This window comes from Bombus impatiens, unplaced genomic scaffold, assembly GCF_000188095.3.
Source record: "Bombus impatiens unplaced genomic scaffold, BIMP_2.2 scf_0478, whole genome shotgun sequence".
Taxonomy (NCBI): domain Eukaryota; kingdom Metazoa; phylum Arthropoda; class Insecta; order Hymenoptera; family Apidae; genus Bombus; species Bombus impatiens.
The window spans coordinates 696,024-712,540 of NT_176897.1; the positions used below are offsets into that span (position 1 = coordinate 696,024).

A 16,517-nucleotide genomic window follows, 5' to 3' on the forward strand; every position below is an offset into this window, starting at 1 on the left:
ATTCTATATCTCTTCTTAAAAGAAATATTTCTAGCGGCACGCGACAGTAAACGTTCCAACGGTTCCAACACGCAGATCCTATTCTTCGGGTACGATGGTTACCAGACGCCGACGCGTCTCCACAGTACGTGATCAGCTAGCCCGAGGGACGTTATAAACACTAAGATCTAATTACCTAAGGTCCTTCAAACGGACAAACAGTCTTTGTCCCAACTACGGGAACATAGGAGAGACCTATTTTTCAACGAAAAATGTGGGCGTCTCCCACTAGCAACTTTCCCTCGAGGGCGGCTAGCATCTTTTTCTAACCACCGATATGGAGATTGACCAATTAGCAGCAACGTCAATTTCCCTCGCCCAATTTCCCTCGCCTTCCGGACGAAGGCTATCCTCGACGAATCCGATGATCTCGTGTCCTTAGACACACCCCATCATAGTTTTCCTCCGCAGCATCATCGCGACGGAAAGTCATTCTCTCTCGTGAGGTCGTATTAGCGAGTTACTTTGTGTCTGTACGCTCGGTGGATATTCCACGTTTTAACAAAGAGTCCGACTTAGATATTACGAGCATGTTCATCTATCATCCCGTTGACCGCGGATTCGTTATTGAACCTAGGATCATTGTCATTAGTTTCTCGAGTGTCTAATTACCACGGTTACTTGTCCAATTCTATAATAACCGTATTTACACTAGTCAATGTCTTCTCTATTGCATAACAACAACGTGTAGTCCGAACGAAGATTCGTTTCACGCCCCTAACTCTAATTCTAATGTAAACCCGACATATTTTTCGGTATTTAGTTTTAGTTTGCTCTTTTATTTTCTGAGAAGAATTGGTACTCTGTCTTGTTTACCGTGAGCGGTCAGTTTGACCGCCCGACAAAATATTTTGGTTATTCTTAAAGTAAATGCAATCGGTACAAAGAAAAGGCTGTCTCAAAGTCAAATGACAAACAAAATCGGTAATAACAAATAATAACAGCTGTTACACTCGTAATCTTGTCATAAAACTATCCATCTCTCGATCAAGATAGCCACCAGCTGTCAAGACAACTATCCATCTCTCGATCAAGATAGCCACCAGTTGTCAAGACGTATCAACTCGGACGAACCGCCATAAAATTTAACATTTTTTACGGTCCATTGTTACAGACATTTTAAAAATCGAGGAGTTTCTTAGGATTATTGCTCATTGCGATAAAACCCGGGAAAAGCTTTCTCAACTCCACCCTCGAGTAACCGTTGGTGGAAAACGGCCAATACTCGTCAACATTTTCGTATAAATATCGTCACAGATCATATTCTTACTTGCTATTGTCCTTTCGACTAGAATGCATCTCAGTTTGTTAGTCAGTTAGTCGAGATCTAAACTTGTTATCTCTAAAACTCAGACGGAAGGCATCTCGGAGCGTTTTGCGCAAATTTGTTATGAAAGGAAAAGTAAAGCACATCAAATTTGACAATAATTTTGTATTCCGTACATGGTATTGTTCTGTGATGAATATTTACTCTCGAAATGTCAAGACTTCAAAAAAAAATTATAAAAAAAAAAAAATAACGGACATAGAGGAAGACCGTTCAGTGTGCGATGAGCAAGAAACTTCAGCAATTGAAAACAGCATGGAAACACACGAGGAATTATTTACAACCGAATCGGAGTTGAATATTATAAATAAGCGTTTACGCAAGGGCAAAAAGGAAAGAAATTATCGTTGACAGGAAAGGGCGAGACTGATGTAGAGAAACAACGTATCGAAACTGGGTCCGATGGGACAGTTTGGATAGAAATAGATGCAAGTGCCAAATCTGGCAAGGCATCGGTTCATAATATTTTTACGGATATGTTTAATGGCATAAAGGACAAGTAAAGACAGCATTTTGTCTTATCATTGAGCACCGTACAAGGGATTATACGATAAAATATACGGAAGAAGATGCATTTAGAGTATTGGAAACTAAGAGGGAGCTAGATGCAACAAAACTAGATGCATTTATTGCTCTGCTATGTCCGCGGTGCATATCGGGCAAAAAATTTGTGGAATAAACTTTGGAGACCTGCTGTTTTTTCCAAAAACGATGAGCAGGAATGACTTTGTTGAAATTATGAGGTTTATACTGGTTTGTAAGAAGAGCGAAAGAAGCCAACGTTTACGAGCCAATAAATTTCCGAATGGTATCTACAGTATGGGGCCAATTTACAGAGAATTCCCAAAACTGTTATAAACCTGGTGCATACATTACTTTTGTATATAGAATCGCGGGAAAAACCATGCAATAAAACTATCAACAGGTTCAGATTTATTACTACAAAAAAACCTGTCAAGTAGAAAATTGTAAACGTTACAAAATTACTAAAATTTGTTTAAGGTGCGGCAAATACTTGTGCGACGAATGTACATTTGACAATAAGATAATTTGTAAAAAAACGCCGCGAAGTTGAATAAGATATACCTCTATATAAATAAAAGTGTAATTCTATTCGAGTGTATAATTGAAATTAAACAAAAGTGAATTTGAACGATATTTTATTTCATTATTTTATATACATTTAATTATGAATTAACCATTATCTAAGTTAAATCGTAAAAACTATTATTCCTTTAATCACCGATCATTTTGACCGCACACGGTAGGAACAGGTATACGCTAAGTGTCGGTAGGTTTAGCGTTAAACTGTGACAATACGAAGTACACGATAACTGGCAAGGTATGAAAACGCAAAGGGTTGGAAGATATAAGTTAAACGTTCAGGGTAAAGCTTCCGAATAAAATTCAATTTACCTGCGGCATCTTATGCGTGCGTTTAAGTACACGCACAGTATGAATCTGTTAAGCGCAGGTCAATCCCACCGAATTATGGCACACGACACCCACACAGCGAATAATACGTGGGTCAATAGCTCGTTGTTCTCGACAGGAAGGTTTAGCCATCGCGGAAATATATTCCAGATATCTACCGAGTGACCTGTCGTCACAAAGAATCTGCCTAACGGGCAAATCGAATTAAATCCTTTCGCTTTGCATCCCCATTTTTTGCTTCTTCTTCCATCCATTCGATTATCTTCTGGTCCGAGTATCGTAGAGTATCGTGATTTCCAGATAAAAGGGTAGATCGCTCGCTGTATTTGCGTTTTTATCGTCAATACCGATGCTTTCTTCGTCCTCGGGCTTTCAGGTTGTTGTATCGAATCGTGATTAGGAATATGCAATTACGAAGGCCGTGTCCGCGTGGAAATTTCCAAAAAGAAATAGAAGAAGAAAAAAAATGCGGCTGCAATTCGACGAAACACTCGATCGTCGTTATATAACTAATTAACGACGAGCAAACACGTATAAAATTACACTGACTAATTGCACGCGTTATCTTGGGATTGCGAGCAAAGACGAATTGCGATAATATCACGAAATTAGCGTTGTTCTTACGAGATATATATTTATTGCTCGCGAAATTTCAGCGTTAAAATAATTACATACCGGTACGCAATAGGAATTGGTAAGACTCGTAATGAATATCTTAATTATCGGAAAAGATCATCGGAGATTCGATCTCTTTTCTTATCTTAATTTTACTGGCAGTTTTTGCGATTCCGTATCATCCTTCCTCCCTAGCGGATGCAAGATAAATGCGTCGCTGTCACATTTACGCTCGCGTGCTTCTTCCATCGTGTTTCTATATTACGTTAATCGTTCGTGGGCAATAGCCGTCTTCCGGCAATAGCCCAACAGGTTTCTGTCATTTCTCACTGGGATTATTTTTTTCATGCGCGGCTTCTAGGCTGAAGTTGCTGCGGGAATTTGGGTCATGAAGCAAGGCCAAGCGCCGTGGTGGTTTTGCGATTTACGGCAACATCGTGAACGTAATTCGATTTACGTTTATACCTGTATCCTCTGCTCTTTGACTTTATGAAACTTTCATGACGAAAGATTATCTACCGTCGCAATCTTGAGATATACTTTCCGTTCTTTTCAACTTCTTTACGGACGATTTTACTTCCGTTCGCGGTTTGTACGTCCTCGAGACTTGGCAAGGCCACCACGATCCACATCATCGACCTTCCATGTTCTCGCCTCTCGAATTCGTCATCTTACCTTCATGCTGAAGAATCAGCATCCTTCTAAATCATTTCTAAAGACGTAAATTTCTTACTTCGTTCCACTCTAGTCGTTCGAATCATCGTCACGTAGGACACGGTTTCGTTCTCATGAATCTTGTACAAAAACAATTTCCACTTAATCGATGGTTTTTAGCGTTCAGATAAAAGAAGATACGATCCAAGGCTGTTCCAGCGAAAGTGCTCAAGACTCGCTTATCACGACCAGCGGTCGATTTTATTAATCAAGCTAGTATCTTTGATGTTTCTTCTAACTAGAATTCGGTAATGCATCGATCAACTCGAGAGAGAAAGAGAGAGAGAGAGAGAGAGAGAGAGAGAGAGAGAATCGATGAAATAGCGGGTGCACATCGCGTCGAAGGTGAACTAATTGCGTCGCAGTTAATTACGCCTCTGGTTGATTACGTGCAAGTTTGTCGTGCACCAGCGAGCTTGGTCCGTCCTGAGACCGCTCAAAGCGACGCCTTTCATCGATGTTATATTATTAACTTTGTTAATCGTTTCCCATAGCTACGGTGAAAAGAATCGTCGTCCTTTATTGCTGCTTTCTTCCTTTCTCTCCGTCTACATCCTCTCTCGGCATCTTTGTTTCCCTCGCTGTCGATAAGGGCGTAGCACAATGCGCGTTTCAACGACCGATTTATTTCAAAGCGGACAATTGATCTTTCGGCTAGTTCTGCATCCGCGAGGGGTGAAAGGAAGCGAGCTGGAGCCTCGCTGAATCGAGGAGAACGCTGCGAAAGTGGTCCTCGTGGAACGAGCTCGTTTCTCCGCGAAACAATCGAGCGTTTTCTCCAAGTTCGTTTATCGGTCGCTCGTTGAAAAAATTATCGCCGAGAAAAGTGCATTATACATCGAACGAAAGTAATTGGAATCGCTTGGAACACGTTGATCGACGTTTCGAAAGTTGCACGCTAAATAAAAGTCTTACTCCGGTTTCTGGCATTTGAACGATATTATTATTAGAAACTGATTCAACGTGATATAGCGTGGTAGATTCGTTTTGTAGGACTTGGGAATATTTACCCAATATTTTTGAAACGGTCGAGCGTTTCACGGACGCCATTTATCGATCGATTAAAAAAAAAAATAGGACGTTTCTTTCGTTATCACCTGTGTTATCGCATAGCATCGTTTCCTATCTTTTCTCTTTCTTTACGCATCGTTACGCCATTTCATGGAAAAACTTACGTTTATCTGGCGTCCGTGGATCAAGGGTTTAATCGATCATTTCCCCGACGAATATTCGACCTTGGCTACGAAGCAACAGTTCTACGTAGCTATACTACGACGCTTACTGGAACGCGTGGATACTGTCGGAAAAGCTCTTTCTTCTTGCCAGTACGATTCGATCGCTCGACCTTGCTGTAAAATAGCAGAGAAACGCGCGAATTTAGACACGATTACTTTCCATCGGAAATTAATCTTCTAAAATAGCAGATTACGTTTTCGTCGGATATTTCGAAGATTCGTAATCGTAGATAGGTCGATATTCGATGACTTTTCTCTTTGCCCCTACTGTCTGTTCCTTAACTTAGGAAATTCTTTTCAAATTATTTTGCTGATTTTCTTTCTTAACGTACCGAAGCTGCAGGATTTGATTCCCCTTTATTCGATGATTATTCAAAAGACATTGTACTGGAACGTCTATCGTAGAACCGTAATGGAACCGGACGCGAAGAATAATTACCAATCGATTGCCAATACCTCAGCCGCGTTTTCTCGTGATCCCGCATGCGGAGCTGTTCGAAAGGAAATGAAAGACCGAACTGGGACAAACGTCCCGCCGCTAACTTTTGCAAAACGAGCCAGATCGGGAACGGAGTATTTCGGGAGAAAAATTAAGGTACTTCTACTTGTTCGAAAATCAATTGCCCACTTCCCGATACTCGTTAAACCGCGTAACCCTAGGAATCTCCAACGATTGTTAACCGAATTTTGGCTAACAATTCGTTCGTAACTCGAATCGATCGATGGGCTATTTCGTTACGTCGATGAAGGACGAGTCTAACTTTCGATCACGTTCGATTTATTCGACTTTTAATCGCAAACCTCTCGCCTCTGAGAGAAGCCTGGACTTTTATTTCGTTACATGCGTGCAGCAGAGAATCCTAGAAGTTTCAGCAAATCTAAAATACATTGGCGCGATAGTACTAATGGCAAAGGCAGACGCATGTCTGGTGTTAGAGTTTAGTTCAATTTGACGATGTTTATACGACCTCGTGGAAACGGAGCGTTTTTACGCAATGCATCCTCGTCTCCTCTTCCTTCTTCTCCTCTTCGTCCGTCTCGTTTCCTCATAACCCCGATCGCCTCTCCTTACTCTAACATCGATGAATCGAGAAAACATTCGTTTGATCTCGACGAATAGCAGGGAAACTTTCCGAAGGGCACTTGGATCAATTATAAGTTTTACAAGTGCGTTGCTTCGGAGCAACGATACAAGTTACTCCGTCTGATTCGAACTTTCGGATTATCCATTTTACAACGTTCGCTCCTCCCGTTTAATTTTCATATTTCTGGCTCGGCTAGTTTAACGATTAGTCGCCGAAGGTGTTCTCCCATCGAATGGAATGTCGTGACGTCCCATTTAGCTTCGAGTTAAGGTAACCTAACCCCCGTGCCCCTTTTTTATTTTAACCCTCTATCAACCCATACGCTTCCCTGAAACTGTTTGCGCGTTATTCCAGCAGATTTCGTAATATCTGCGATACGTTCGCGAGAAAATAATCGATAAAAAGCCGTATTAAAGCATAGTAGGAAATACGCGCGATGTAATATCGACGCAAGAATATTACGCATCCGCGTCTAGGTTGCGCGTCGTTCCTAAATTTATCGAGAAGCCCGATAGCCACAAAGTGGGCCACGCTCTCGGTAGTAGCCGATGACCACGTAGTTACTATATCATTAGGAACGGTCTCGCGACCTTACGTGTAAATATATTTAAGCAGTCATGTGTCGGAACACACGGCACACAGAAAACGTGACGTAAAGTTACGTGCGTCAACACTCTGTCCGACACTAAATATAGGTGATTCCAGTCGACGCCAACATCGTGTTCGTTTTCTTGACGGAACTGCTAAAATCGACGTTCTTTACGGCGCTCCACCTTGTCCCTACCAGTTCTTCGTCATCGTGATTCAACATCGAACGCTGCACATCGTGTCCGTGATTCGCGTTTCATATGTATCGCGCGCATAATTCGAATTCCACGTTCTGACGGCATCGAAACGCGACGACCTCTCCTATTTGTGGAATAAACGTTTCGAGTTTTTCAAAGGCGATGGAATTTTTTGTTTCGCGTTAATTAATTTCTGCCTGTTTGACGTTTCGTTTCATTTCGTTTAACGTTTTAACCTTACGCTATTAATTCGTCGACGTTTCGACACTGCAACGAAAAGTGTACGAGAACTTTAGTAACCGCTCGATTAAATACAGCGTGTTAGAGGATAAAGATAAAGGTATCTCGTCTTTCTCGTCTTTTTTTTTTTATATCGAACGTGCAACGAACGGTAGTGAGATTTTCCACGACGAAGCCTCGTTACCTAATGTACGCTCGGCGCACGATGCGCGTTCGCTTCCAACTACGTGACTGTGTACACGTCGTATATTCCTTGTACACTTGTGACACAGTTCCTCGCGAGCCAACGTGGTTCCGTTTGTCGTGTTATTTCTTTTATCAACTAATTACAAGGCAGGATCGTTGGATCCGTGCTAGCGAACGTTTTTAACGAGCTAACTTCCCCTTTGATCACTCGCCCGATTCTATCCAGCCTGATACAAAGACGATCTTTATCGTCAGAATCTGGAATCCGTAAACAGACTCGATCGTCTATCGTTGCTTTAATTTATCCATTCTACTTCGAAATACCTATATACGTATACAGTGGTTCAGGGAAATATTCGAACCTAATAGGAATCTTTTATGGATATATTACGCCTGTTATACGAAACACTGTATATATAATATATACAGAATGGTTGGTAACTGGTGGTACAATTGGATAAAATAATATAAAACGAGAAATATCGTGCATCCATTATTTCTTTATAAAACGAAAGAAACATTTCGGACGACCTAATACATAGAGATCTTTAGAGATTACCATAAAAATCTGTTTTATACAGGGTGGTTGGTAACTGGTGGTACAAGCGGAAAGGGGGTGATTCTACGCGAAAAAAGAAGTCGAAAATATAGAATAAAAATTTTTCGTTGGGGCTTTGTTTTCGAGAAAATCGACTTTGAATTTTCGCTCGGTACGCGTGCACTTTATCGCCGTCGTCCGAAATGTTTCTTTCGTTTTATAAGGAAATAATGGATGCACAATGTTTTTCGTTTTATATAATTTTATCCAATTACGTATAATCCATTGTTACGCCCGATGACTCCCTACACAAACCAGGGCCACGGGCAACATGACAGTCAGATATCTACATTGTGTACTCTCAATAGTCTCAAGGACCCACGATAAATCCCAGGAATTTTCTAGTTAAGGTTCTTCAGACCGAACAAATATCATTTGACTCGAATTGTTTTCTAAATTTATTGTCTACTCCGGAAAGATACGGGAAATCTGGGTTTTCTCACGTACGATGCTTCCCACTAGCAACTTTCCCTCGCGGGTGATTAGCACCCTTTCCTCACCCACCAACCTGGTAAATCGACCAATTGACAGCGAAGTCTATGGTATTTCCCTAACTTGTCCTTAACGAATCAGCTTATCTCGCGTCCTTGGACCCACCCATCGCAAGTTTCCCTCCGCAGCATCATCTTCACTGAAATTTAGCTGTTCTACATTTTTTGACCCGTCACCATACAAACTTACGTTGCCTGCTCTGCACAGTAACTTTGTCTATCAATCGAGATCTTAATTACTTTCATCGACTAATATCTATTTAGTCTACGAGTTATTGGAATAAACTGTAATTAATAACCTGTTAACTCAGTGTATATTCGATTCAACCGCCTCTATTATCCTAATCGAAATAGGGGATCGATCAGTTCGTGGCGTCGATTTTCTAATCGCAACGGGAATTTACGACTCCCGTTGACGCGCTTCCTCGCGATCGCGTCTCTCCGCAAACGGTCGAAACATCCATTTTGTTCTATCAAGATAAAGATTACAACGTTGGACAGATTAGGTTTCATGTCTGTATAAAGATGCGTCGTTGTAAGAGACGCGTCTGTAAGAGAAAGACACCTTTCGGACAACCTAATAGTATCTGAAAGACTTAGAAATAGCCTTCGCGACAAAGCTACATCGGCCATACAGGCGTTTAGAACTCTGATAGAAGAAATAAATCACGCAACTTGAATTTCTATTATCGCCGGCTTATCCAATCGCATCGCTCGTGGGTGTTGCGTTCGATTCTGAAAATCTACGTTACTGATAGTCGTAACCCGTTTCGATTGCGTTAACAACCGATTAATCAGCTCTTAAGCAACTCGATTAAAAACGTTCCTGTACTCCTTTTCTTCTTTCTATCGTTCTTACAGGTTGGTAGAGTCGTCTGTAAAAGTGAACGCCGCGTTTAAGAAGCAGCTTGGCTGAACGCGCATAAGTGCCAGCTGAACTTTCCGGCGCCCCTACTTTTATGGACAGGATAGAGTTCGTTTGCGTATAGCATATTTTACGACGATCCGTATATATTACGTTGTTTGTTGATTAAACCTGAAATATTCTCTGCTCGACTTCGCACGCTAAATCTTGCATACATCGAAGGATGCGTGAAATTTATGCATTCAGGCTATCGCAAAACTGAAACTTTGACTATCCGAAAAATTCCATTGGTTTCGTACGTAAGCGTTTCTTAGAGAAGTGAAAGCTAAATTTTATGATAGCGCGGAAGATAAGATCTTCGTCAAATTGTACGCGTTCGCGACACCGTAAGGTTTCGAGTCTAATTATCCGGCAAAAAGGAGAGAAAAAATTCTAGCGGTTTAAATATCTTTCGAAGATTCAAAGTATCGTAATAACGTCGAGAATCGAATTTGGCTAAGATGCAGAGGCCAGACGTTCCGAGCACGTGTATAACGAGTCTGTTATCAATCCGTATTACGATCCTTTTGCTTTTCACGTCGACCAGATTCCACGACTGGTCGACTTTGCGCGCCACGTCGCGTCGCGTTCGTGTCCTCGACATATTTATCGTGCTACAGAAACCACTCGCGACGCTGAGGAAAGAGATGACGCCGATCGCTGGAATTCACGATAAGCCTCGTTTCTTACGTCGACAAGGTAATCGGTGAATTACGAGACCTATTATAAGGTTCGTCCGTTGCCGAGGTCTTTGATCTCCGGTGATTTCCGGTCTTTCTTGGTCGCTCTTTATCGTACGCTTTTCAAGGACGCGTATCTTTGGTAAAATAACGTCTTCGACGCTCCTATTCTCTCGGCCAAGACACAAAGACGTCTTACGCTTTAATTTATTTCATCGATGGTTTTGCAACAACTTGACTCGAGATTTATAACGAGATCTTTATTTCGCAGACGTGGTTTTTAGACGTGTATCGCGGGGATAAAAAAAAGGTAATGCAAATGGCACGAAGAACGCGAGGTCGCGTTGGAAATAAACCGTGTTACAGGTATCTTCTTGATATTCTCAAAGGATAAAGATTTACAAGGCAAACTTGGCGAGTTTCTTAATGATCGTACGGCGAAATTTCGCGAACATCGCCAAGCGAATGCAGCGAGTCGCGACCGAAATATCAAACGCGTATACCTGGCCAACGTGCACGTTTCTCTGGAGTTTTCATAAATTTTATAATTGTCGGGTCACGCGAAGCTGCACGATTTATCGCGATGAATCCTACGATCTAATGTCATCGCCCTGCGGTCTACGTATGTCTATCGAACGTGCACGCTATGCGCGCTTTTCGCGTGATAAAGCCGACAAGAAGACGAATGAGAGATTTTCGGTCGTTCGAGCGATAATAATCATCGTTTCCGCTGCTATAGGTCACGAACTCCTTATCGACAATCGAATCGAACAAAGAATATTTATTTCCTTGTCTCTGTACGAGTAATAGCCCAGTTACTCGCGCTTTGACGCGAACTGCGTCGAAATTTCTATCAGAGTCACAAAATTTCCCAATCGTACGGAACGCTCTACGAAAGAAACCAAAGGAAACGCCAACGCGAGTTCTCGGAACGTACGCGTGATGCGATATTCTATCGCGGCGATTCGAAGATTAAGAGTAACGCAGGTAGATAGGACAGGTGAAAAGAGCGATGGTCGCGAGAGAACGACCGTTCGACGCTCGTTCTCGCGTCATGGATTTATTTTCACTTTTCGCACGTCTCTCTACCAAATTGCCGCTTGGACGCGGTGCCGCGGGGGCGTTTTATGGAATTTCAGAATTTTGCTCCGCCTGATCGGACGTACGTCGACCTTCGGCGCGTTGCCAGCTCGAAACCCGAACTCCACTCGGATTCGAACCGAATGAATGAAAGTCGTTGCCGTCGATTGATTTTTTGTTACCGTCACCCGGCCGGGACGTTTGAAATATTCCCGATGCGTCTACAGACGTCGTTGAATCCTAGCAACCGACCGGTTTCTCGGCCTTTCCAACTCGCAAATGCAAATACGATTTCATCGTGGGATTATTCGAAGCTTTCTCGCGAGATACGTTCTAACTCTATTTTTAGTTTCGCATATTTTTCTCTAGTATATTGATTCTGCTATATTTAAGCGTTTGAAATTAAACGGCCATTCTCGCGAACGGCAGACGAATCTCTTTTACTCGAAAGGAATCTGACTTTTTATCCTGCGCAGGTTGCGGTCGTAAGAAATTCCTGATAGATCGTCGTCGTATTCTCGTCGATCTCTCTCTCTCTCTTTCTCTTTCGTTCTCTGACCGAGATATCGAAACGTCTCGCATTCATAGAAATCATATCCAAGATGTACGCGAGGACAGTTCTCCGTCAAAACAAGCTTTACGCTACGCTCGTTCGAAAACTCTTATAACAAGGTTTTGCGATGTATCCGTAATCATGATCTCCGCAAGGTTAACGAGTCGAGTTATTTTTGCGATATCGTCGCGACGTTCAGGATTATCGTCGCAGGAATTCAGCGTAGGATCGATAATTCTACGGACGAACGCGAAGTCGTAACTGACATCCTTATCGACGAAGCGTCACGTGTATTCGATCGCGAGCTATGTACATTCCTAGAAAAGCCTCTTGGTTCGTTCGACGAGGCTTCCAACATCGCGAGCCGCAATTACGTACGAGGCACGGCATCGTAACCAGCGATGTCTACGGTCGCTGGAAAATACGCTTTTTAGATTTAGGATTCTCTTATTCCCTGTATGGGTTCTCGGAAGCATGAGCGTTACACGCGTAACAAGTAAGTAAACAGATCACACGAGGTTAGATAATGGTATTAAAGCTTTAACAGGATTATGTGGTAGCACGATCGTATAACGAAGATTTATGGTAATACCAACGACGAACAACAAATCGACGGGTTAACGCGTACACGCGTTCGTCACGTGTTCGAATTTATTCGCCATAAATTTCTTATCGTCCGGTTTCATGTAATTCGAACGTTGGCTAGAAAGATATTTCGATGCTCGAACGCACAGCAATTTCCATCGTGCGACGTTCTTTTGCGTTCGTGCCGCGAGGCTTCGGCCAACGAGGAACGAAACAAAATTCGCACGCAGCGCGAGTCGTGTAATAGGCGGGGTTCGATCGCAAACAACCAGCCGACAGTTTTCCTCCTTTCGTCGGTTTCCTATTTCTCGATAGCAGTCACTCCCGTGGTTTCACGGAGTTTCATTTAATCCGCGAGAGAAGAACGCTTCGAGCCCAGCTGCGTCGATTTTCACTCTATCGTCCAATAGATGCCTCTCGTCGCTGGTATCTTAAAACAGGATACGAATTTGTATCGCTAGCTAACCTCGGCTCTTCGCTGACCACTTGTTAGTCGAAATTAACTGATACCACGGTCTTCTATATTTGGAGCGAGGAACCTGCACAAGCCGAAATTCATTGAACCGTCAAGGTTCAACCAACCACCTCTCTCGAGCGATATCCTTTGGCAAAATTTCCTCCGCGTATTTCAAGACTCGCTGAGTATGTATACATTGTGGAAAGAATAATAAACGACGTTCGAGACGATTCGTAGCGGCAGAGGTCTTTATATTTCGCAGATACATACGATTTTTTACAAACTACTTAAGCCGGTCAAGTTAATTTCAAGTGTTCGCTGACGCTACGTATGCAAAATACGATCATACACCGCCATAAGTTACAATTTAGTCGACTATTTCGTATAGATACTAAATCTATTTATGCAAGATATATAGCGTATCCGTTTGGAGTGCGTGCCATTGTAAAAATCTAGTTACACCGCCGCTAATAAATCGAGGGAAATTCGTGCGTTAAGAAGTTGATCGATAATTCTAAATGTTTTCGTAATTCTTGCAACGAGCACCATTTTGCGTTATAAAATTTTCACGCTTCTCTGATAATTCAGGAGAATCGGATCGTTTAAAAAACCTGACGCTGTTGTACTTATCTCGATATAATTGTTTGCATCGTCGCACACGGTGAGCACCTTTCTTTCTTAGAGAATATCACGGGTAAAGAGTCAAAGGTGGTACACGGTTTAACACATGGATGGGTCGTTGAGGTTGACGCGTGGGTATCGACAAAGTATCGCGAAACAACCGTCGAATATGCGATCGGATAATCGCGATAGGCGCGTGCTTTCAGCCTGACGATGACGACGATAACGGCGAGCGCAGTCAGCCGAGGACCCACCTACTGACCTACACACGTGCAAAGAGAGCGCCACTGCTCGTCCGTGGCTCTCTGCGTGTCTCGGGTTTATTTGCGTTTCATTGTAATCCGAGTTCATTCTCCTTTTGCTCTGTTTCGCGCCCCGTCTCTGGTCGCCTCGCGTGCCAATGAATGGACCACATGTGCAAGCGCGCGTGCGTGTGCGTGCCGATCGCCTTCGCGAGACGATCCGTCATCCGTTTCCGCTTACGATACTCGCTTTACAATTCAAAATAACGATCGCCGCTAAACCGGGTCGAAACTCGCCCCGATTCGCCGATGGTCGATCGAGTTCCGGAGAGCAGACATTTGGCGCTCCTCCGTTGATCGTCGAATTCAATGTCGACGAGAGCGTTCGTACAATCGGCTCGCTATAATAATACGAATAATCTCTTTTTGTCGGATAGATCGGCGCCGAACTCGCTCCTTGGCGCCAATAGCCTTATCTCGCCTTGTTTTCGTTGTTTTATCTACGCGCGTTGAGTAACTCGCATGTTATGCCGAGTAGACGAGATATTTAGTACACCGAGGCTGCCACTCTAAGGTCAAGTTTCCGCGGATCGATGCTCGCTGTTCTGTCGTTTATACGATAATGCGCGGTTAATTGAACGGGATGCCTGGAACCAGTTAATTTACTCGGAAAGCTTAACGCGAACCAAATTTGATGGTTCGCGTCGAGTTATCGACGGACTCGCAACGAGAGAGGCATCGAACGAGACTCCATTTATTTAAACGAAATTTTAGTCGGTGTTGGATCAAATAAACTTCTGGCGCATGAATTCGTTTACCTAAACGCGGCCTCCCATTGCGTGAACTCTAATTGTACAAACTATTTGTCTTCCGACAAATTACGCGGTAACGAAGCGTCGGACGATCTAACGGTCTGGAGCAGCAATTTTCTAATTAACCGCGCTCCATTTTTCAAGCTTTCCAGCCAAGCTTCGAAAAGCTGTTACCACTTCGTTATTGAAACGTAATTCGTGAATGTATCGCGCTGCCTCCCCATATACGTATGTGTGTCGCTGAAAGCCGCACCGAGAGGCGTAACGGGTTGATGCGCGTCACTTACTTTTCAGCTGTTCATTTATAACTGACGGCCAGGTCTATTTTAATCGAATATTCCGTTTGGACCGATTCCCAATCGCGACAGCCCTTAAGAGTGTCAAGCCTGCCCGAGATAAGATTAAACGTGTTTACGAGCGCAATCTTGACCCTTGCACTTCGTTCGCATCTTTTATATGCGTTTCACGTCGTTTCTTTTTCAACGCCCCGCTCTGCGTAGTTTCGAGAAATAGTCTCGCTTTAGCGTCGTACCGTTTTCATTTGGCACTGGTTTCTCCCCATTATTGGCCCATTACGCGACATTCCATCTCTCCTTCTGCTTTTTCTAGCATTTCCTTTTCCTTCCCTTCGTTTCCTTTCTCTACGTTTTTACGCGCTTGTTCGCGGTAGAAAAAGGCACGGCAAGCGGCTCGATACGGTTCCTTCGACTCGCACTTTAAACGATAATTTCGCCCTCGCGTGTTTAACAGACGGCTTCTCTCCTCGTTTCTATCGTTTCGCATCGAATACGTGGCTAGTTTCTCGCCTGCTTTTACCGCGATGCCCCGAACAGATGACACGAGCTATTCGATGGAATCAGATAGCAGACACGACGCGACTACCGTTTCAAACAGAATTTCTAACGTACGTTATGCTACGCATAAGTTATATTATGGTCGAAGTGTTCTCAATAAGAGCCTGTTCGTTTTGACAAAAGGCTTCCTTCCACGCGCGTTAAACGACTAAAGAGAAACGAAAGTTACAGGCAGCTTTGATGGTTCTGCAGAGGGTTAACAGTCTGACGAGCGAGTTTACGATTTTCTCCGGAGTGGAAAAGAAAAATAGAGACTCCGAGGCGAACTTTATATCGGCGACTTTTCGTTATCGCTATGTCGGCGATTCTTTGAGCATATGGTAACAGAGTTGATAATCCGCTGCTTTTTTTCTGAATTTTGCTTGCATTAGAGAAGATAAGAATTGCGATCGTAACGAGATTTTTCAAACTTATACTACGTTACGTTAGGTTTCAGGGTCTTTGTGAATTTGAAGTTTATCGTTTTTACGATTCGCATGTTGCAGGTTCTGCATCTGTGGAACAGAAAAATGGTAACGGTAGCACGAAAAACAACAAAACGAATAACAATGGGGTCGAGGTGAACAAAAACGAGGAACAAAATGGTTCTGGCGAGGTCAAGAACCAAGCCAAGAAGAAGCCGAACGCACCTGGGAGCGGTCCTCTGTTGCAACAAGCGTACGTTTCGATAGATTCGCCCGTATATATTCCAATTTCTGTCGATCGCGTAATATATTATTCGCGTACCTGCTAAATTGTCGCTACAAACGAAACATATAGTATCGTTTTAAAACGACCGCGGAATAACTTACGAATTAATCATTTTTCAACTTTACAGAGAGATATCCACCAGCCAACTCGACTTCTTCAAGATGCTTGACGAGAAAATCGAGAATGTAAGTTGCTCCTTCGAGAGTTCTAACATTGCGCAACGCTCGAATATACTTTTCGTCGGCTGGTTTTTATGTAACGTCCAAAAAAAAAAAAAAAAAAAAAAAAAA

At 42.9% G+C, this 16,517-nt stretch overlaps 1 protein-coding gene across 4 annotated transcripts in view; it reads left to right on the top strand.

Annotated features, from left to right (window-relative positions):
• Positions 1 to 16,517, top strand: part of LOC100745504 — a 37,010-nt gene that overhangs the window by 17,438 nt on the left and 3,055 nt on the right. For 3 of the 4 annotated variants that reach the window (XM_024368748.2, XM_012387508.3, XM_012387510.3), the window contains 2 exons: positions 16,023 to 16,194; positions 16,355 to 16,412. In XM_024368748.2, the coding sequence (XP_024224516.1) occupies positions 16,023 to 16,194; positions 16,355 to 16,412 (230 nt within the window). Of the gene's footprint in view, positions 1 to 740; positions 746 to 2,652; positions 2,658 to 16,022; positions 16,195 to 16,354; positions 16,413 to 16,517 lie in introns of those variants that run through there. The other variant, XM_033321667.1, reaches the window with a different exon arrangement.